Genomic DNA, 23280 nt, shown 5'->3' on the forward strand with positions numbered 1-23280 from the left:
ATAAATCTACACTTTCAGTTTCACTTTTACTTTCACTTTCAGAATGTAAAAGTGAAACTGAAAGTGTAGATTTATAGTAAAAAAGGACTTAATTATTAATCTGTTTCTCTCTCACACCAATTATATTGTGTCTGAAGACATGTATTTAACCAAGTATTACTTTTATGCTGCCTTTCTGTGATTTTGGAGCTTGAAAGGTCTGGTCACCATTAACTTGCATTGTATGGACCTACAGAACTAAAATATTCTTCTAAAAATCTTCGTTTTCCTTCAGCAGAAGAAAGTCATACACATCTGGGAAGGCATGAGGGTGAGTAAATGATGAGAGAATTTTCATTTTTGTGTGAACTATCCCTTTAAGGAGGGCTCACTGCCATTGCATTAGAAATCAAAATTTATTTTGAAGAAAGAAAGAACAAGCACACACTGCAAGCAAAAAATTATCAAAAAGACATTTGTTCAGAAAAAGCTAAAACAATATACTGGTCGAAATGAAGACAAAAACATCTCTGAAGTGAAGTTTGGTCTGAGAAAATGCTAGCATAATTTGTTTGCAGATGCACTTTACTTTGTTATTTTTTTCCTAATGCAAAAAATATTTAGATTATTATTATTTTTTATATTTTTTTTGTTAAAGTGCAACTTAAGTGTAATACTTTTTATGGCTACTGTATACATGTGTTGAATAATGTATGGTTCATTGGTAATCCATCAGAGAACTTATTCTTGATCCTTTTGATCTTTACACAGAGTTGAATTTCCTGTTTGACCATGTTATGTTTCTCTATCATTACAAATCCTCACATATGATGTCAACCTACATAGTCTGTTTCCTTCCGTAAACCCTCCCAACCCTTTTCTCTTCACACCTCATCCTTAGATTACCTCTGAGCTCAAAACCAACTCATGCAAAGCATTGCCATAGGTAATCAATAGGGAGGCTTTTACCTGTGGTCATCTCCTTAGATGGGCCTCCACCCATTGTGGTTATACTGCGGGATTAATGTCAGCGCATCTATGAATAGACCCTTCAACAGTTTAATACTAATTAAATTACGATTTCTCGCTTTTTCCTCCCACTTTCTCTCTCTCACTCCATGAAAAACAGCCGTAGCAAATCCAATCTATAGTGCTGGGATGGAGGGCAAATCCCTCAATGAAAGAGGGCAGGAGGGGAGGTGGCTTGGTGTGCATGTTACACTGTTGCGATCTGCTACTAAGAAGAGACAGAGTGGAAAGCTTACAGTGTAATCCTATCAGGGAAAGACCACTAGGGGAGAGGTCTGCTAATGTCTCTTCCTGTCTGCCTCTGTCTCTGATAAAATATGACCAACAATGCACACTACACTATTATAATACTACACACTATTTGTGTAATACCTGTGCATACAGCCCAAAAAGTATCTGGACACTTAAGCCATACTTAAACATTTCAAGTTACTTTTTGTTAAAGAAATATAGGACACAGTGAACCCTAAAAGTTGTCATTACTGGAAAAATCAAGTTGTCTTAAATAAACAATGTCATGTTTTGGGCTCATAACTAAAAAATTACGTTTCTTAAAAATCCATAGACTTAAGATTTTAAGTGTTGATAACTCAAACATTTGGGGAATACCCATAGTGTCTTGCATTTTAATTACGTATGTTTCCTTGTGCAGTGGGAACGTATAGAGTCATATAAATAGTATATTATGGATTCATAGATGTTTTTGCTCTTTTGTCGTATTATGTATTTTTTTTTCCAAATAGTTGTTTTGTGCAATGTCAGCATTAGGGTGATCTGTGTCCACTTTGGTCAAATTAGACTCTGATAACACTGATAACATCTCAGTTCTGATAACATCTCTGTTCTCATTGTGCATGTGCAACTGAAGTACAGGCGTCTCTGCAAGTTTATTTTATGATTCACCTAGAATCAGTTATAATCTACTTTATTTGAGCTGTGTGTGACTTCAATTCAAATAAAATCATCAAGTAGAAAGAACATTTAAATAGCAAATCTGAGTTGTCTACTTGCATCTTGCTACTTCAACTTAAATAATTAAGTTCATTCTAAATGGTCACCAAGTAAACTGAACTTGATTACACAAGTTTTGGAGACATCATTGTCAACTTATTAGGGTTTTCAGTACACAAACATGTTTCAAGCAAAGAATTTCACAAAAAGACGTTTGTTAGGTTTTATGTGATAAAACTATAGATATAGTGTTCAAAATCAAGACAAAACTATTTGTAAACTTTCTGGTTAAACATTTGTGGAAAATGTTCATAGTAAATGTGATGAACTACACCTATGGCTACTCTACTAGGAGACCTATGTGAATTTGACTTCAGAAATTCTCAAAAAAAAAATCACATTGAGACCTGTTGGTTTTCAGTCAATGACAAAATGACGAGTGTTTATTTTGAGAAAAGGTCTAGAATCATTTGTGTGCAGATGCTACTTGGTTGGAAATTTTGTTATCTAATGTATGTTCATTTTTACTTTGGCAACTTCTAAGGTTAAAAAAAAGCGCTATATAAGTGCAGACCATTTACCATAAATTTTATGGTACAGCTTTAGTGTAAGCCCCCCTTGCAGCTTTAGTGTCCAAAAAAAGTTTTTACAGGGGCCACTATATATTGTCTTACATACACAGGTAGGAAGAAACAATGCTGCTTATTAGCAGCATCTAAAGATCCTGAGTGCAGAAATCATTAGAACTTATCAGTCTGTGAGAAGTGAAATTTAGCCATTAACAGTAGGGTCTCTCAATTACAGATGCAGGGCATTATTCCAGCCAGCCAGTCCAGCCAGTCTTTTTAACAAGCAGTCAGAGATCAGAGCTGATTCATGCACACTTTCAGCATTTTGTGAGACTTCCCATTCACTGTATAATGAATGAGACAGGGGCCAGTAGTCACAAGGGCTATACCTCTGTAATGATAAGAGTCCAACTGTGTGTGTTTTCTCTAGCAGAGGTTTTGTATGTTGGTATTAAACAACTACCTCAAAACCATCTTATATTGCAATAATCTTTGTCTGGGATAAACATAAACATAATAAAACCACACTGGCAAAAACAATGTTTTTACATTTTTGCTGATTCATGAATCGTTTTGTGCCTCATAATGTATTTAAAAAAATCTGAAAATCATTAAATAAGCAGTATAATATTTATATTTTGATTTGCTAGTAGTGATGGGGAAAAATGTTTTCACATGAAACCTACTCCACTAGTTTAATGGCAGGTTTCACTGTGACAACTTACCCCTTATTGTGTGACAACACAGTATGTTGCTATGCATAATTTACTTTCAAAAATAAAACCTACCCTGATAAATATTCACTGGTGTAAAAAGTTTGACAACTAGCCCCAGTCTCCCCTTTATAAGGAATTATTTCTTTATTAAGCATGTAGATTGTGTGGAATTGCAAAACTATTGATTATTTAAATTATTAATTTAAACATAAGGAACAAAATGAGAAAGTGATTCAATAAAATAATGGATTTCAATTACATCAGTAGTTCCCCTTCTGTCGCTCTCTCCACGTTGTGTCGGAGAAGCGACACTAGGGGTCTCTCTTGAGCGCCGATATTCACCTCTGATCTTATTGAAAAGGGCCAATGGGAGTTGGCAGTCGGTATTTGCATATCCCGCCCCCGGACATACGGGTATTTAAGCGGCGCAAATACGGGAGTTCATTCAGAAAATTTCTTCGGAGCCGATGGTCTGTCTGCAGTTTGCTGCGAGTTACACGCCACTTAAACGTTCCTGTTTTCCTCTGGCGATCTGCATGCTGTTGGATCTTGACGGCGCACAACAGCGGCTTTCTCCTTCTCAGTGCACGGCGTGCACTGTTGCCCCTGAGCACTTCGACAGCGCGAACACGTACACACACACACACTGTGTATTAAAAGAGTTTTTACTAAAAGAGTAATTTTCTCTAAAAGAGCAAACACAGCGGCGTTGAGCGTCCTTTTAAGGACGGCGTCTTTTCAAGATGCCTTTCCGCCCCTGTGTCGTTCCTGGATCGCGGTAGAGTGCTCTCTGCTTCAGACGGCCACAGGCGCTGTCTCGTGTGTTTGGGCCGTGATCATACCAGGCGGCGTTTGTGGATGGTTCATGTTCTCACTGCGAGAACATGACCATGACCACGTTGCGGTCGCGGCTCGCTTTCAACAGAAAGCAAGCCACCCCAGCTGCACCCGCATTGCTCCTTCTTCCCACGGGATTAAGGACGGTGCGGTTGGCGCTGGTGGCGATTTGGGGGCGGCAGCGGGTGCAGTTTCGCCGGGTAGCCCCCCGCGAACCTCCCGTTCCCCGACACGCTTGCTGGTCTCCGTCCACGCTCACGCCGATAGCGGCTCGCCTCACGGCCCGGCTGTCTATCCTCCCGAGTCCGAAGCAGATGAGCTCGCCGCTGCATCGGAGAGTGTGGTGTCTGATGCTGAGGACTCCCCTGGACTGCCGCCTTCCGGCCAGCAGGCCCAGGCTGAGGCCGACGCTCAGATGTCCGACATGCTTGCCCGGGCCGCCTTGAGCGTGGGGTTGGACTGGAACCCTCCATCCTCCCCACAGCCTTCTCGGTTGGATGATTGGTTCCTGGGGGCAGCGCGCCGTTCGCGGCCTCGCATCCCCACGGTCCCTTTCTTCCCGGAGGTGCATGATGAGCTGACGTCTACGTGGAGAGCCCTGCTCTCCACTCGTCTAGGTGCCACCCGCTCCACTCTCTCCACCCTCGACGGCGAGCGCCCGAGTGCGACGCGATTCCCCAGGTTGATAGGGCAGTTGCGCACCATCTATGCCCCGGTAGCCCTACCTCCTGGCGGGGTCAGCCCGTACTCTCATCCAAGCCCTGTAGGACAACATCCTCGCTAACGCGAAGGCCTACACTACTGGCTGGACCGCTGCCTCTGCCCTGCATGCAATGGCCCTCCTGCAAGTCCACCAGGCCAAAGCTCTCAGAAACATGCACGGGGTGGACCTGATCCTGATGGGCTGCAGGAACTGCGCTCAGCGACCGACCTCGCCCTGAGAGCGGCGAAGGCCACAGCGCAGGCACTCGGACAGACGATGGCCACCTTAGTGGTCCAGGAGCGCCATCTTTGGCTCAACCTGGTCGAGATGCGTGAGGCTGACAAAACCGCTTCCTGGGCGCACCTGTCTCCCAGATTGGCCTTTTCGGTGACACCGTCGAGGACTTCGCCCAACAGTTCTCCGCGGTGAAGAAGCAGGCGGAGGCCATTTCGCACATCATGCCCGCCGCAGACCTGCCGCTACGGGCCCTGCCCCATCTGCCCGCCGAGGGCGTCCCCCTGCGAGGAAACCAGCTCCTGCTCCGCCTCAACCCGGGCCCAGCTCTCAGCCCCAGCGTCAAGCACTCTGCAGGCGGCGCATGCCCCCTGTCTCACGAACCCCCTCCAGGACCCGGAAGGCTCCCAAGCGTTCCTGAGACAGCCGACCCAGAGCCGAAGACGTTAGCTCCTGAGGTGGTAAGACCGCTCCGTCCCCCGGTGGAGGGCCGGGAGGAGAATCCTTTGTTTTTTCATTTGCCACACCCCCTAACGGCGGCTGTGGTACCCATATTCTCAATAAAAGAGCTATTTCCTTTGCCTCTGGGTCACCTGGCCCGCAAATGCCGTTCTCAAGGCAATGTGCTTTCAGATCACAACAGTCCCGGTACACCGGACGCGGCGATCCCGCCTTCCGTCTGCCCACGACTGTCCCCGGCTGGCCGGTTCAGGCGAGTCCAGAGGGCGCCAACATCAGACCTCCTCCTCAGTCAAGAACCCGCCCCTGCCAGGCGCGCGAGCAAGGTAAGTGCTTTGAGTCTATTCTCAGCACCTCAGCCTCAGGCCGCAACGAAGCCGCCCGACGCTGCATTACCTGTTCCGCCCAGCTGCTAGGCCCGCCGGGTACGTCCAAAATACTCGTCCCTTTGGTGCCCCTAGCGCAGAGCTGGGAAGCGTGGCTTTCGCTTCCCAACGCATCACGCTGGCTGCACCGGACCATTCGACTTCGGTTACGCAATTCAGTTTGCCCGGCTCCGCCCCCTTCAGGAGCGTCCGCTTTCCGCAGTACACAGCGAGCACGCCAGTTCCCTGCGCACAGAAATTGCGACCCTCTTAGCCAAGGGCGCGGTAGAGCCCGTCCCTCCAACCGAAATGAGGAAGGGTTTGTACAGCCCTTACTTCATTGTACCCAAGAAAGGCGGCGGCTTACGACCAATCCTGGACTTGCGAGTTTTCAATCGGGCCTTGTTAAAACTCCCGTTCAAAATGCTTACGGAGAGAAATATTCTGGCTGTGTTCAACATCTAGATTGTTTCGCAGCGGTGGACCTGTTGAGACGTACTTCCACGTCTCAATTTTGCCATGACACCGACCCTTCCTACGGTTCGCGTTCGACGGCCAGGCGTTTCAGTACAAAGTCCTCCCCTTCAGCCTGTCTCTGTCCCCTCGCGTCTTCACGAAAGTCGCAGAGGCGGCCCTTGCCCCGCTACGAGTAGCCGGCATCCGCATTCTCAACTACCTCGACGACTGGCTCATCCTAGCACACTCTCGAGTGTTACTATGCACACACAGAGACCAGGTGCTCCGGCACCTCAGCCGCTTGGGGCTTCAGGTCAACTGGGAAAAGAGCAAGTTCACTCCGGTTCAGAGCATCTCTTTTCTCGGGTTGGAGTTAGACTCAGTCTCAATGACAGCACGTCTCACGAGCGAGCATGCTCAGTCGGTGCTGGACTGCCTTGCTTCCTTCAAGCCAGGCACAGTGGTCCCTCTAAAACTTTTCCAGAGGCTCCTGAGGCATATGGCGTCCTCTGCGGCGGTCGTGCCGCTGGGGTTGATGCATATGAGACCACTCCAGCACTGGCTCCAGACTCGAGTCCCGAGACAAGCATGGCACCGCGGCACGCATCGGGTAAGGATCACCCCTGCCTGCCTCAAAACACTCCGACCCTGGACAGACCTCTGCTTTTTACGGGCAGGAGTGCCCCTGCAGCAGGTGTCCCGACACGTCCTGGTCACAACCAACGCCTCCCGGTCCGGGTGGGGTGCCGTGTGCAGCGGGCACGCAGCAGCGGGCCGTTGGAAAGGGGCCCCGCTGCGTTGGCACATCAATTGCCTGGAGTTGCTGACCGTCCTTCTCGCTCTCAGGAAGTTCCTCCCGTTAGTTCGGGACAAACATGTCCTCGTGAGATCGGACAGCACCACGGTGGTGGCGTACATAAATCGCCAAGGCGGCGTACGCTCCCGCCACATGTCACAACTCGCCTCAAGCGACTCAAGTCGCTGCGTGCCACTCACATCCCTGGCAAGCTCAACATCGTAGCGGACGCGCTATCACGACAATGCCTGCCCGGCGGGGAGTGGAGGCTTCACCCCCAGTCGGTCCAGCTGATTTGGGAACGGTTTGGCAAGGCCCATGTAGACCTGTTCGCCGCCCAGGAAACCTCCCACTGCCCGCTCTGGTACGCCCTAACAGAGGCTCCCCTCGGGACGGACGCGCTGGCACACAGCTGGCCCTCAGGGCTGCGCAAGTACGCATTTCCCCCAGTGAGCCTTCTTGCACCGGTGCTGTGCAAGGTCAGGGAGGACGAGGAGCAAGTCACGTTGGTGGCCCCCTACTGGCCCAATCGGACTTGGTTCTCGGAACTCAGGCTCCTCGCGACAGCTCCTCCCTGGCGAATTCCCCTGAGAAAGGACCTCCTCTCTCAGGGACGGGGCACGCTCTGGCACCCGCGCCCAGACCTCTGGAACCTCCACGTCTGGTCCCTGGGCCGGGACGCGGAAGAGCTAGCCGGCTTACCGGCGACCGTTGTGAATACCATCAACCAAGCCAGAGCCCCTCTACCAGGCACCTTTACTCCCTAAAGTGGCGCTTGTTCGCAGATTGGTGTTCTTCCGAGCCGAAGACCCGCAGAGATGCTGCGATTAGGTCAGTGCTTCTGTTCCTACAGGAGAGGCTGGACAGGAGGCTGTCCCCGTCCACCCTCAAGGTGTATGTTGCCGCTATCGCTGCCCACCACGATCCTGTAGACGGCAAGTCTTTGGGTAAGCACGACCTGATCCTCAGGTTCCTGAGAGGCGCCGGAGGTTGAATCCCTCCCGGCCAGGCCTAGTTCCCTCCTGGGATCTCTCGGTAGTCTTGGCAGGACTCCAGAGACCTCCCTTGAGCCGCTCGAATCAGTTGGACTCAGGGCCCTCTCTCTTAAGGCGGCCCTGCTGATCGCTTCGCCTCCATTAAGAGGGTCGGGGACCTGCAAGCGTTCTCTGTCAGCGACACTTGCCTGGAGTTCGGTCCGGCAGATACGTCTGTGATCCTAAGACCACGACCGGGCTATGTGCCCAAGGTTCCTACCACACCATTCCGAGATCAGGTAGTGAACCTGCAAGCGCTGCCCTGGGAGGAGGCAGACCCAGCCCTTTCGTTGCTGTGTCCAGTGCGCGCCCTGCACATTTACCTGGACCGCACACAGAGCACCAGACGCTCTGAGCAGCTCTTTGTCTGCTTTGGGGGACGGCAGAAAGGGAATGCCATCTCCAAACAGAGGCTCGCCCACTGGGTTGTCGATGCCATCACACTGGCTTATCACACCCAGGCCGTGCCCCTACCCTTATGGGTCCGAGCTCACTCAACAAGGGGTGTTGCGTCCTCGTGGGCACTGGCCAAGGGCACCTCCCTAGCAGACATCTGTAGAGCCGCGGGTTGGGCAACACCCAACACCTTCGCAAGGTTTTACAACCTCCGCGTTGAGTCGGTTGCGTCTCGTGTTTTCTCAGGTCCGAGCCCGTAGAACTCGGTAACACGTAGACCGACCGGCCGGGTGGATCGCTTGCGCCCAGCGCCCTTTTCCTGACGTCAAGGTAAAGTAGTGCGCCTTCTTCCCAGGGCGCCCCACTCCGAGTCCGACTCCACAGGTAAAATAAGAAGGCCTCTTGTTTGGACTCCCCCTGTGTGTAATTCCACGGTTCTGTCCCCTTACGAGCGGACCCCCGTGTCTCACTTAGGCAGTTACAGCTGCCTCGGTCGCTGTGCTGTAGCAACTCCCCCCTTTCAAGGCTGGATCTACCACCGCACCATACTTTCCACACGAGCCCTAAGATGGCCGTGTGACGTGTCTACCACTTTTCCTCCCCAAGAAAAAGGGCAGGTGTGGTCTCCGCAGGGTCTGGGTAAGACCCCTTCCCTATATGCGTGTAAGGGCCCGGCCGTGATTGCTCTATCGCGAGAAACATAGAGAGAACAGAGGCCCAGCCAGGCTGGCCCGTTCCCATGTTGGCAAACATCGCCTTGTTCCCCTCCCAGGGTAACTAGAAGGACTCCGATGTTCTTATGGGGCATTGGGGAAGGGTACGTGCAGCCAGGTACAGACTATACGTGGCACTGGATGAAATCCCTGCCCGCCTCTGTATCGGCGGTCCACGTACAAGGTTCAGCGCATGGCAAGATTGGAATAGGTCCCCTAGTGTCGCTTCTCCAACACAACGTGGAGAGAGCGACAGAAGGGGAACGTTTGGTTACGTATGTAACCTCCGTTCCCCAAGGGAGGGAACGACACGTGTCTTTCCTCCGCCATGTCACTGAACCGAGCCACTGTTGTGGCCGGACCATTTCTGGCTCCTCAGAAAAATCCTGAATGAACTCCCGTATTTGCGCCGCTTAAATACCCGTATGTCCGGGGGCGGGATATGCAAATACCGACTGCCAACTCCCATTGGCCCTTTTCAATAAGATCAGAGGTGAATATCGGCGCTCAAGAGAGACCCCTAGTGTCGCTTCTCCGACACAACGTGTCGTTCCCTCCCTCGGGGAACGGAGGTTACATACGTAACCAAACGTTCTCAACACTGTTCCTGGAGGCCCCCCAACACTACACATTTTGCATAGCTCCCTTTTCTGACACACCAATTCCGGTCTTGAAGTCTCCAGTAATGAGCTGATGAGTTAAATCAGGTTTGGAGCAATCCTTCACTATTATTCTAATATTCATATTTTTAACAACCACAAAAATGAAAACACCACCAGTATACGGTTCTCCCAAGCAAAAATGGTCCTTTCCTTGCCCTGTCTGATCATCAGATCTCTCAGCATTCTATTATGGCAGACACATCTCTCAAACAAAGCACTAACAAGTTATGCTCTATCAGCCTACTGCAAGTCTTTTCACTCTCTATTACAGGAAATGCTTTAGAGACAGCATCCGAATGTTTTCCGTATGTCTATTGTGATTATCTTGCTCTGCTCCCTTCTCCTAGATTTTCTTTTAAACCTATCTCCTCTCAATGAGGAATTGTGTTAATTTTATGCCACGGCCATTGTTCTTTGAGTCTTTGAGATATTCAATAAAAGCTCATTGTAGTGGCAGCATTGGCTGTTGTACTAATGAAAGTAGACACAGTAATTTTGTGGCGTTTTGCTGTCACTTCTATCGTCTCCGTTTTTCCTGCCTTTGTAAGTCGATCAACATGGCTTTCTAATTGAGTGTTTGCAATGGAGAGCAGGAATACAAAAAATAGAAGAAAAGGATTGAAGAAATAAGGTTTGAGCTGGGCCCTGTCACCTGTTTAAGCTTCATCTATGCTCCTGGCAAAAGGGAAAGTCAATAGAGGAATGGAAGAGGGGAGAGAGGGTGGGAGACAAGGAGCAGGTGAGTCAACACACACAGTGGTAGCCTTCAGTGACATGAATATGTATTAAACATGCTAAATGCAGGTTTCGGGTGTCAGCTGGATGATGTGCCTCACACTCAGATATGTCGAGGTGTGTGTGATGGTTGTCTTTGAGGGAGCGCATGTTAAGAATGGCTGACTAAATGTGTGAGATGTGAAAGTGTGAGGAATGTGGAGAGAAATCTGAGGTAAATAGTGGTTCGTTCAACAAAAGATAAAATTCCATCATCATTTACTTACCCTCATGTTGTTTCAAACCTGTATTAATTTTTATGGAGATGTACAGTAAGGCAGAATGACACCCTCAGTCACCATTCAAAGAGAATGAGACTAACATCCTGCCTAACATCTCCTTTTGTGTTCTACAGAAGAATGTTATACGGGTTTGCAACAACATGAGGTTGAGTAAATGATGACAGAATAAGAATATTTCGGGGGAAATATAGAATCTAGAAATAGACCTATTTTTTGTGCTAAGCTCTCAAAGACAACCATTAATGTGACTATACACACCAAATATATCGTTAAAGGGCACCAATACTGTATCCCTTAAAAATAAATTGATATTTGGAATAGTTATTCTGATACAAAAAGATACTTTGAATTGCCTTCTCGTTCCCATCAGATAGCAGCACTTCCTTGACATCAGCACAAACCGCAATCTGCAGAAAAAAAGAGAAGGATGAGAAATAAACAAACAAATAAATAAAACCAAAAGCAAGACATCCTCACCACACCGTACGCCATACACCGTATGTTTTTAAACCCCTGCTTCATCAAACGACCACCCTCTCTTTCCCTCTTACTCTCTGCTCCTTCTCATCCATCTCTTTCTTGGTGCCGCTTTTTTCATTTTACGTCTGCATTATTTTAATCATGCAATCAAATCAGTCAATACTTTTATCATTCCCGGTGGCTGGGAGCACTCTATCTTGCTATCACTCTGTTGGGTAATTGCATTGTGACAGGGGATGATGGTGAGCACCGAGCCTTTCATTTGCAGTGTGCCGTTTATCAGGCGGGGCCATCGCGCTCTGCTGTCACTCCTTACTCGGCTCGCCAGGCCTGCCTGATGCCCTTCATATAACTTTGCACTGCGAAGCCTCTGCCTTTTGTGTTGCTCCACTGTCAGCTCTTTCTCGCCTCTTTTTATACAGTCTTTTTATTCAAGTAGTCATCTTTATCAGAGAGCTGGTGTAACAGTTGTTTGGAGATGCGCAGTGGGTAGAGACAGTAAAAAGCGGTTGTGAGATTTGTTATTTTTTGGTTTTGAAAGCAGATACACTGTCAGAAATAAAAGTACACAGGAACAAAACATATAAATGTACATTTAGCCTCCTGAGACCCAAGCATGACTTCTGTGTAAATTTAGCATTTCCCATTTTTGATTTGTAACTAGTAGGACCAAATAAAAATGCAAAACAAAACTAAACAAAAAAAGACTTCTAGAGCAAATAGTTTTCTTAAAAATCTATGTCAACATATGTGGACAGTGGGACTAAATTGTGACATTTTTAATAATATCATGCTATAGAAAGATTTTTTTTTTTTAAATAACATTTTGATTATGTTTCCAGGAGTGGTGGTTATTCATGTTTTTGGGACATAACAGACAGTAAATCAGAAATTAGCATAATTAATTCTGATTCAAAGTAATGGCCAGAATCATCAAGTCACTGTCAGCCATGTTAAAATAAAAGTGTACATTATAAATGCTGAATTTCTGTACTGATTAACATTGTCCCATGTCTGCCAAACATGTTGAATGGTCCAAACATCATCTGCAGCCCAAATTAACTTGGTTGGATTTTAGGAGTAAATTTGGTCGGATTCTAAGTGTTTAGGATGCATAGGAAAGCGAGAGTTTGCTCCCTATTTAGTGAATGACTTGACCTCCAGTGTGCTGCTGACTGTCTGCACTGGTCTCAGAACAGTTCAAAATGCACCTTATTTTCATCCTAACTCAATATGAAGTCTCTAAAAGCAAACATTTTCAGCTTTTCGAAGAACCCATTGATTCTCAATGTGATAATGCACAGCAAATATAGAATTTCTCTTGAAAATATGTGCTAAAGCACACATTAGTGTACATTGTCTTTAGCTGTGTGGCATTTGCAATAAAAAAATGGCATTTCTTATGAAACTAGAGACTAATCATTTGACTCAAACAGAGTTCGATTTAAAAACTTAATTATGTTTCTTACCAAATTTAGTTTTGTTGGCATTTCTCCCAAAGACAAACTCCACTGTGATCGTGCCATGCTCATGTTTTGTCACATGATTTGGTGCATCTAAAGTTTAACCCTTTTACTGACATCCCAGAGTCTTCTGAACTGAGATCAGTTGGTTTAAATTAATTTAAATTATGCATTGCATATATCGAAGCCAAATTACAACTTCCACGCATGTGTACATGGGGTTGCACAAGGTTACAGTCACACAATAGGTTCTTAGGTTTCAATTATGTACCCAAAATGAGTTATAAACATTCTTTCTAAATGAGTTATAACTAGCCTATCAAGAGGGACAAAGGTCCCCTTGAGGTATACCATCCTTTTAAGGTACAGTTAAGTATTTTGTGTATGTGTATGTATATATTTGAGCTTGGGCTTGCATGACTACTAATTTTTATTAATTGACTAGTCGTCCAGAAAAATAACCAGCTTGTCAGCAGATCAATGTCTCCACTTTGTGGACAATAAGCCGTTCTTTCCTGTTTCTGGCAAGTCTGACAATGCTGTGTTAACAGAGAGTGTATCAACGTGTAAACTAGTAACATAACTAATGTATTAATTGACTAGTCGACTACTTTGTTCTGATTTATTGGTGTGAATCCTGCTTTATTTAAAGGGACATTTCACTCAAAAATTACAATTCTGTCATAATTTACCCACCCTCATGTTGTTCCAAACACGTATTACTTTCTTTCTTCTGTGGAACACAAAAGAAGATGTTAGGCTAAATGTTTGTCTCAGTCACCAGACTCACCATCACATTCATTGCATCCTATTTCCAAACAATGAATGTGAATGGTGACTGAGACTAATATTCTGCCTAAAATCTTATTTTGTGTTCCACATACAAAAGAAGGTTATATGCATTTGGAATGGGATGAGGCTGAGTGAATTATAACAGGATTTTCATTTTTGGGTAAACTGTCCCTTTAACCCCCAGAGACCTAAGCATTTATTATTTATTTTTATTTTTTCCTCATTGAAAGTGTTTTTAGGAAGTAAATGATTATAAAAATGTTTTGTTGTGGGGTTAATTTTTTTTGACTTGGCAAACAATGGCAGACAATGGGTTAAATATAGATTTTTAAACATAGACTTTTCTTTGTGATGAATTTTGTGTGACTTTAGCAAGCTGTGACATTCAATATGCATTTTTTTTTACCAAGACTTTTGTTTTGATACAGTTCAAAGTTTCAGCTACTGATATATGTAGTTTTTACATATTTTAATAAAATAAAAAAGGTATTATTTCATTGTTATAAACAAACAATAAGAAGAGGACAGGCATTGAAAAAATAAGACCATTCAGCAAAAATATCCATCTTGTTCCAGAGTGATGCAGTGTTTTTTGCCCTGTGGCCAAGTGTCAGTTCACGGGGCCTGCACCACCAGCTTACCATATGGGCATCAAGACCAGTAGGCAGCCAACCAGTCACCCAAGAAAAACATGAGTGGCAATGCCAAAACCACAATCCTGTAGGGCACAGGACAGAGGAGAGGGGAGGAGCTTTTCTTTATCGTGAGGCACGATGAATGATATCTTTCAGAAGCACTAAGGCAAATGTGAGAAAAGGAGAGAGGAATGCAAGTAAAAAAAAGACAAGAGATTGAGTGGGGAGTGGGGGGATGGGGGGTTGGGGGCAAGGAAGGCGATCCACTGGAGGTCCGTAATGTCACAACACAGGGGTATTGTGTGGGGAGATACGGCCAGGCTGGTCTTGTGAAGGCGAAATCGATAACATGTTAAGCCTGTCCATCTGGAGAGGCTACTACAAACTACTATACACTACACACAGCCAGAGCCTAAGCCACTGGTGTGTGTGTGTGTGTGTGTGTGTGTGTGTGTGTGTGTGTGTGTGTGTGTGTGTGTGTGTGTGTGTGTGTGTGTGACAAGAGAAAGAAAGTGCTTGCATATGCATGCCCGTGTGTTTGAATGCTTTTGATGAAGTTAGCCTATTGGGCAGCATGTGTTTATGGCCACTGAGGTAGAAATGTCAATGTGTGCTGGCCGATTTCATGTTGCTTACAATATGCCCATGTTAGATTACCCATGCCGATGGAAATTGCCCATTTGCCTGTGATTATCTGTCTGTGTGAGCATACTGTTTGGCATTTTTGTGTTCACTTTTGACTTACCATAAGCCCAGCAAGACATGTCATCCCTCCACCCAGTTCACACACCGAGGAGCCCCTGTTAGACAGAGAGAAAGAGAGTTTGACATTACAGCAATAAGCACAGTGCTTAAAACCCCCTTTACCTGTGGTAAAATCAGAGTAATGCAAGGATTTTCATGGATTATTGCTTTTATATAATGGAGGCAACCGCAATAAGATTGTTGTATATGATGAATAATATGATGAAGCATTGTATTTATTAATGAAAAAATTATTGAAATAAACAATTTAGAAGAATTGGCCAAGTAATACTATTCATTAGTCAAACAATGTAGCAACTTGCTGTATTTACATAAAAAATGTAGGTCAGTGGTGTGCATTTGCTGTACTTGTAATTTTTCGACTTTCCACAAGGCCAAATCAGAATTTAGAGCTGGAACTAATTTATGTGTTTCATAATGTTTAGCATTTGCCAGTTTAAACTGAAGTACATGCTGAAATAAGAAAAAAAAGAGGACAATGTGAGAGATTAGGAGAGACAAGAGAGAGTTAAAGTGGGACACAGAGAGAGATTGCTGTTGTGTCTTCACAATAATGCTAATTAAGTTGCCTGTGTAGGGGGATGCCATTGATTTGAATGCAATTCCACTGGGCTCATTGATCTCAACCTTCCTCTCCCTCTTTCTCTCTGCATGTGATGGTGGATATGCATTCATTTAAGGAAGCGCAATTGTCAGTTTTCCTGCTGGAAATGTGGATTTGTGGTGCAGCAGGGACAGGAAGTTAATTAAACTTCTTTTACACTGATCACTGTTCTGATTTAGCATAGTACAGTGATGGTATCCAATGGTAATATTGTGGTATTTTAAGTGGGGCTCAAGAGTCCACTTGGGAAAATGCTTCTATTTTACAATTTTCTATTTTTTTATCATTACAAATGATATTATCAGCATAACAATTTGAGCGAATTTGAACTATGTCTTAATGCGCTTGGGCTGAACAGACTCAGACTGTTGAATACAAGCTTGCACAAAACCTGATGATCCATGTTACCCAGCATAATTTGAGAATGTTAAAGAACAGCTTGAGTGCTTCAATGGAAGGAAGTAAATCTGACCTTTTGTACAAAGGAGTTAAAATGGTCATTGTAAGTGTCAGAAATATTCCAGAATTTCAAATATTTCTTAGGGAGCATTTAGACTGAACAAGTTTTTGTGCTAAAGAAATCCAAGAAGCAAGAAAATGTTTGCAACTCTCAGCCACACTTGAATGGCATTTTCCTCAAGGGTTTCTTAAACGCTTTCATTAATGCATACTTTGGAGAAAAAAAACGATGTTAGGCAACTTAAAACAGAGTTTTCAAACAATACAAAGAGTATTAGTGTGGTGTCTCTGGAAGTAATTTTTTACTTGACCTAAGCCAAGGTTGAAATAAACCCCTTACAGGCGGAGTAAGCGATTCCTGAGAAAGACTGTTGATATTTCAATGGAGTGGTGGTGTAGTGGTCTAAAGCACATAACTGGTAAACTGGTAATCAGAAGGTCGCTGGTTCTATCCCCACAGCCACCACCATTGTGTCCTTGAGCAAGGCACTTAACTCCAGGTTGCTCCGGGGCGATTGTCCCTGTAATAAGGGCTCTGTAAGTCGCTTTGGATAAAAGCGTCTGCCAAATGCATAAATGTAAAATGTAACTCAACAGCCAAACAAACACACCCCTCCCTTCAGTGCTCCTTCAGAAGCTCCGCACCCAAAATTCATGCATGCGAATTGCCAATGCGGTACGATAGCAATAGTGTTGTGTGGATCAGTGCGATCCACTTTGGTTATTTTCCCATTTACAGAGCGAGGGCTCTGTACAAACACCTGATTTTTTTTCAGCGCACACACAGAATGGACAGCTAGCGGACTGCAAAGAGATATTCATGGAATTTGACAAAAAGTGTATTGGATTGGATTGTATTGGACTTACTCCACCTTTAAGTAAAAAAAAACACTTAATATATTACCTTTAATATACACTCATTGAGCACTTTATTAGGAACATCTGTACACTTACTTATTCATGTGATTATCTTATCATCCAATCATGTGGCAGCAGAGCAATGCAGATATGGGTCAGGAGCTTCAGTTAATGTTTACATCAACCACCAGAATGGGGAAAATGGGATCTTAGTGATTTCAACTATGCTATGTTTGTTGGTGCCAGACAGGCTGGTTTTTCTGTAAAGTATTTCTGTACTGCTGATCTCCTGGGATTTAGAGTTTACTCAAAATGGTGCCAAAAACAAAAAACATCCAGTGAGCTGCAGTTCTGCGGATGGGAACACCTTGTTAATTAGAGAGATCAACAGAGAATGACCAGAGTGGTTCGAGCTAACAGAAAGGCTATGGTAACTCCGATAATCACTCTGTAAAATTGTAGTAAGCAGATAAACATCTCAGAATGCAAAACATGTCGAACCTTGAGGTGGATGGGCTACAACAGCTAAAGACCATGTTCTTGCAAATCAGGCCCATGCACCTTAAAACAAAATGGCGCGATGTGTAGAAAAATAGCGAGATGTGCAATGGTCAAAAATGTCCATCTCGTGCATGTTACATTGAATAACAACTGAAAATCAGCAGAGCTGGATGCAAAAATATGTTTGGTGTGAATGACTACATTTGTTTTACCTCAAAAGTATTTTTTACTTTTCAGAATCCTAAATTTTTTTCCAGTTTTAAATTTGTTTTTGAATCACAGATATTCAGTGTGGTCTCAGGTTTTACAGATTAATCAGCACCAATAATTGCACTTTTTTAACTATTGGCAATCGGAAATAATCAACGCTACAGTTCCAAATATTTGTATTTTTAATTCCACCGTGGCCTGCTCTGGAGGGTTCTACAGTGTAAATTGTGGTGTTTGTTGTTTCATGTGACTAGGGTATGCAGAGAGATGGACACTTCAGGAAAGCCAAGGTGTGTATATAGGACAGATTATTATTACAGAGAGCCATGCTATACTGCCCTACAAAGCAAAAAGGCAGTAACTACGCAGAGTGCAGAACTGAGAAAAATGACTTTAAAGTTATCCTGTCATCCAGCCTAAGTAGTTGTAGGTAGATTATTGGACATGTGGCTGTTTTGTTACTTTATATTAGCTTATTCTTTGTACATATCAATCCTCATATTTAATTTGATATTTTACCCCTATTTTGCAGTTACTGTATTCTTGCTTTGTATTACTTACCAAAAACGTGTCACCATACCAAGGAAAAAGGCGGTAACTACAGATTCTCCAAAAACTATTTTGCCACAACTTGGGCTCTGGGTGTGTTAGATACACTGTATTTGAAATAATTGGAACCATTTGTTTTCCTGAACATGGATATACCAAACCCAAACTAATTTGACCATTTTAGGTCAATATTTTCCACCAGAAGCTGTTCTGATGCTGAAACGGCTGCTTAAAGTCTCACATTGCTAAGCTGTGTCAAGGCCCAAATTGGGAAAATTTGTTTTGAATAGGACCACATGCTTTTCTAGTTATTGAATATTTTTCCACCGCTGGTTGGATTATAACTTTGTGACATGAACAACAAAATGATGACATGGCATCGGCGATGATGTGAAGTTACAGAGGATAAAGTTACAGCTAGGAGCAGGGAGGATCAGGGGCAGGTAAGCAAAGCTATTTAAAACATACGCCTGTCAATTAGCATAATGCTATCTGAATGGACCTCTGAGAGGAAGTCCCGCCCTGGTGGCTGACAGGTGTTTATATTGTGATAGCCTAGCCTCTAAATGTTTAATCTGTCACTGTTACTTACCATTCTCCGGGTATTTTCTTTTCAATGCCATTTAGACCATCTTCTTTCCCCGGCTTTGTGCCATCTCAAACAAAATTTGTGTGAGGTTAGAAGTGTGAAATCGCAAATGTTAAAACCATCCCGTGAGGATGCCGCGAAGTCAGCTGTGTGTGTTCACCATGGAAACAGTAACTTCATTGCGCAGCAACAGGGTTATTTTTTGTTAGGTAAAACATAACAAGAATACAGTAATGGATGTTACTGTACTCTTGCTTTGTTTCACTAGGGCTTTTTGCAGTTACTGTACAAACGACTACCATTTTTCTCCAAAACGACACACATTTGAGATAAGATGTTTTGTCACATAACAAAGGATGCCTTGAATGTCATGAAAATGATAATAACTCATTTTTGACCAGAAATGCAGAGGACAGTTACTGCCTTTTTGTTTTGTAGGGCAGTATAATAAATTAGTCTTTTAAGACAACCAAAATGTAATAGTAGGTGGTTTGATAATTCATTCATCTAATTGCTGCACTGGAGAACTACCTTGCTAAAAAGATGGAGAGGATCCTAACGTTTGCTGTTCAAATGATCAGAACAATGCTACAAAGAGAAGGATGGAAGCTTCTTTTCTTTCATCTTAATTTGCCGTTTTTAATAAAAAAATTTACTTATGAATTTGTGCAGATCCGATGACTTTAAAATTTTAGGTGGTTGAGGGGCAGTCAGGTTATAAACATGAGCGCTCCAAAGAAGTTCCATTACTAAGTAGATAAATATGTTATATGACACTGAAATAGTTGCTTTTGCTTGGCCAATCGCTTGCTTCAGAAGACAAAGTGCGAGCACAGTACATGCACCCGCACAGGAACAGATATTTTTATAAATATGTATATATATATAAAATGGAAAAATATCTGTATATATATATATATATATATATATATATATATATATATATATATATATATATATATAATTTGTATGTTTTGTTTACTAAAAATTCTAAAATTCTATTTAAATTAAATGATTTTATTTCTATCCCTTTTCTCTCTCCCTTTCTTGTAAATCATTCATACATTTTAAATGACAATACAATAAAAAAAAACATACTACTGCAAGCAACTTGTTAGGAATTCCTTGTCTTGTTTCACTGTTGCCCTTTGTCTGCCACCTTTGCATTCCTTAGTTTTCACTTTTGTCTTTTGGTTAGCCTTCGTGTTCACTTGTCATTGTTTAGAACTACACTTCCCAGAATCCACCTGCCATCTTCACTGCCATTTTGTTCATTGTTTTCACCTGTATCTCATTCAGTCATCACTCACTGTGTATTTAAGCCCTGCTTTTTGTTCACCCCTTGTCGTTCGTTGAATGTTGTTGTTAGCCTGGTATGTGTTCCCTGCCCGTGTTTTCTAGTTTTATGTTTTATTTCCCCATTGAGGGTTTTTCCTTTGTTCCCGTGTTTTGCCTGTTTGTTTACTTAATAAAGTTGAACTGCGATTGGATCCGCATCTCCTCGTCTGCTTCGCTGCCTCCATTCGTAACACTACTACTGTGTGGGAGTACTTTTTGGAAGTATCACCAGGGAAAGCACAAAAGTCAAATCTTTTACGAAATAATCAACATGGGGACATGCTAATTTGTTTTATAAAGTTAAGCACCATTTACACTGAGTGGAAAGTTTTCTTTCATTCTATGGATTTAAAAAACTATTGGCCGATTAATTGGCTATTGGCCTGTTTCCCACCTTATCAGTATAAGTATGGACAAAACCCAATATTAGTCACCTCTAATGGAACCCCACTGTGTCATGGTACAGAATGATTACCATAATCATATACCATGGTATTTCCATGGCATTCCAGGGATTTTCAAAAAATATTATGGTATTATAATGGTAGCACAAACCCCCACCCACCCCCCAGAGGTCAGTGAGCAGGGCCTTGGATATGTGTGTCTAAAACACACACAGACACGCACACATTATATAGATAGACCTACACCAACAGAATGGAATAATTCATATGAAACGTAATTCATATAGTTCACACAGTAAGGAATAGAATAAGAGAGCATTTACAAAAGTCTATAATTTGCATAGAATTTATTGGTGTTTGTAATACACAAAATATACAGTAGAGAGTCCTTATATGAAAAGCAATCCAGACCCACACACCAGAACTGCCCCCTCTCTCTAACATACACACACACACGTTGGCAGTTTGACTTCATCATTTTGCCTGTCATTTCTTTGCTCCGTGATAACAGTCTCCATGTGTTTGTCTGCCGACACCTTCCATTGACAGAGAAACGGAGTGGAACATGAAGAGAGAGCGATTGTTGTATGAGGGAGTGCAATTAAAAATTAATGCGCACAAAACTGCTAGTATGAGCCGCGGAGGGGACAAAGCCCCAGTGACAGGTAGCTATTTGGCTGTACATTTGGCTAGTGGAAAAAAAGGCAAAAAACCAGAGGGATGAAGAGAAAAGATAGGCGCTCACTGCAAATTGACTTTTTTTGTTCTCCTTTATCCTTCTCTTTTTGGTGAGTGCCTGATAACAGGTTTGGAAGATAGCGAGAGGGTGACAGTCCTTGATGACATACAGGAACAAGTGCATGCATCGATACACATACACCCAAGCACAAACATACATACTTCATGCACGCTACATGCAAATTAACTTTAGATTTTTTTATTTAGAGGTATGAATATGGACAAAAGCAATACACAAACCAAACCATTCACAGGTCTTAAAGTGATAATTCACCATGTCACACTCTCGCTATTTGAGTAACCCTCATGTTGAGTACAAGCTGTTCTTCCATATAATTAAGTGAATGGGTTCTAAAAAGGACAAAAAAGCACTATAAAATTATTATAAAAGTAGTGCATATAACCACAAGTGTTCTGAAGCCATTTGATAGCTTTGTGTGAGGAATAGAAAAAAAGTTGTTATTCTCTGATATCCTCTGAATGTTCTTGCTTGACACCCATGATCACGATTCACTTTCATTGTCTGGAAAATAGCATTTTGGACATTCTGCTATAAATAAGTCTTTTTCTGTTGAAGAAATTCATACAGGTCTTGAAAGACATGGGTGTGAGTAAATATTTGAAATTTTTGGGTGGACTATTCCTTTAAAATCCTCCTTACAAACACACACACACACAAACACACTCCAGCATAAACACTGGCCCAAGGGCGCTAAACCCTGTTCTGTATCTATATGTCCAGTTGACCTTCAGCTTGGTGCTGTGTGATCGATAAGTCTCTCTTCCCTCTTTTGCCTCTTGAATGTAAAAACAGGAAATCAAAGGCTTGTATACCGCCTTGAGTGCAAATCAAAAAGTGCCCCTTGCCTCTCTGTCATATGGCCAAATTGAAAGAGAGCTAGAGAGAGAGTGAGAGAGCTAAAGAGAGAGAGAGAGAGAGAGAGAGAGAGAGAGAGAGAGGGAGGGCTCACGTAAACATGTGACGTTTCTTCAGGCAATAGTAGGCCATCACCTCTTCAGAGGGCCAAACACCTGAAAGAGAAAGAAAGTAGATAGAGGTCAACATTCAGCTAGTTAGTCATGCACATTTCATCCCACACTTCCTAGCATAAAGAGTGACAGGAATGTTTTGATAGATACATGAACATGCAAATGAGACTTCAAGAATATGAATAATAGTTCCATAACATTATGAATTATGAAAACTAAGAACAACTGATTCACATTATTACAGTGGTTCTCAACTGGTGGGTTGCGACTAAAAAATGGGTTGCAGGTCTGTTTTGAGACTGTTTCACTGGGTGTTGAGAGTAAAAGTTTGGTTTAGCTCGTTCTGTGCATCAAAAGACGAGATACACGGATCCATATGTCATTGAATAATGTCTCTTAATACCATTTCTGTTTTTACAATCAGTTAATTTTTTTTTAAATAAATAAACATTTAATTCTAACCACACATGGATACGCTAAAGAAACCACATATTTTTCTCTTTATATGCCCTTACTAGCCAATCCCGTTAGTCTTAAAGAGACAGATTAAGCACCGTGTTCAACATACTTGTAAATAGTACAAATTATGCAAGTAAACAATAAAACATTTACAAAAATGTACACGCAACATAATAAATGCGATTTCAAGACATGACAGAATATACTGACATTGAACATTTTTCAGAAGCTAAAAAGTTACCAATTTGATGAAAAACTATTCATAAAATATGATTTGTAAAATTTATATTTTCGATTTATACCTAGAATGTTCATTTATAATTAAGATTAATATGTAAGCAAAATGGACATTGTAACAGAAATGTACACATATGAATCGATATTGAATCAAAAGCTTGTAAATAGGAATTGAATCGAATTGGGAAATCTGTATCAATAACTAGTCCTAAAAAATCATGCATAGTTAGAATAGCATAATAAACAGCCTTATCAACTTTTGCAAAGGTGGAGAAAACAACTCCTATATCTACA

The 23280-nt window shown here is 43.1% G+C and overlaps 1 protein-coding gene across 1 annotated transcript in view; it reads right to left on the reverse strand.

Moving 5' to 3' along the window:
- Window positions 1-23280, reverse strand: part of camkmt (calmodulin-lysine N-methyltransferase) — a 177712-nt gene that overhangs the window by 31381 nt on the left and 123051 nt on the right. Inside the window, exons 5-7 of the mRNA XM_052151011.1 lie at window positions 22272-22332; window positions 15031-15085; window positions 11259-11322 (exon numbers count right to left, since the gene is read on the reverse strand). Coding sequence (XP_052006971.1) covers window positions 11259-11322; window positions 15031-15085; window positions 22272-22332 — 180 coding nt within the window. The remainder of the gene's footprint in view (window positions 1-11258; window positions 11323-15030; window positions 15086-22271; window positions 22333-23280) is intronic.

Source organism: Xyrauchen texanus, chromosome 20 (genome assembly GCF_025860055.1).
Source record: "Xyrauchen texanus isolate HMW12.3.18 chromosome 20, RBS_HiC_50CHRs, whole genome shotgun sequence".
Lineage (NCBI taxonomy): Eukaryota > Metazoa > Chordata > Actinopteri > Cypriniformes > Catostomidae > Xyrauchen > Xyrauchen texanus.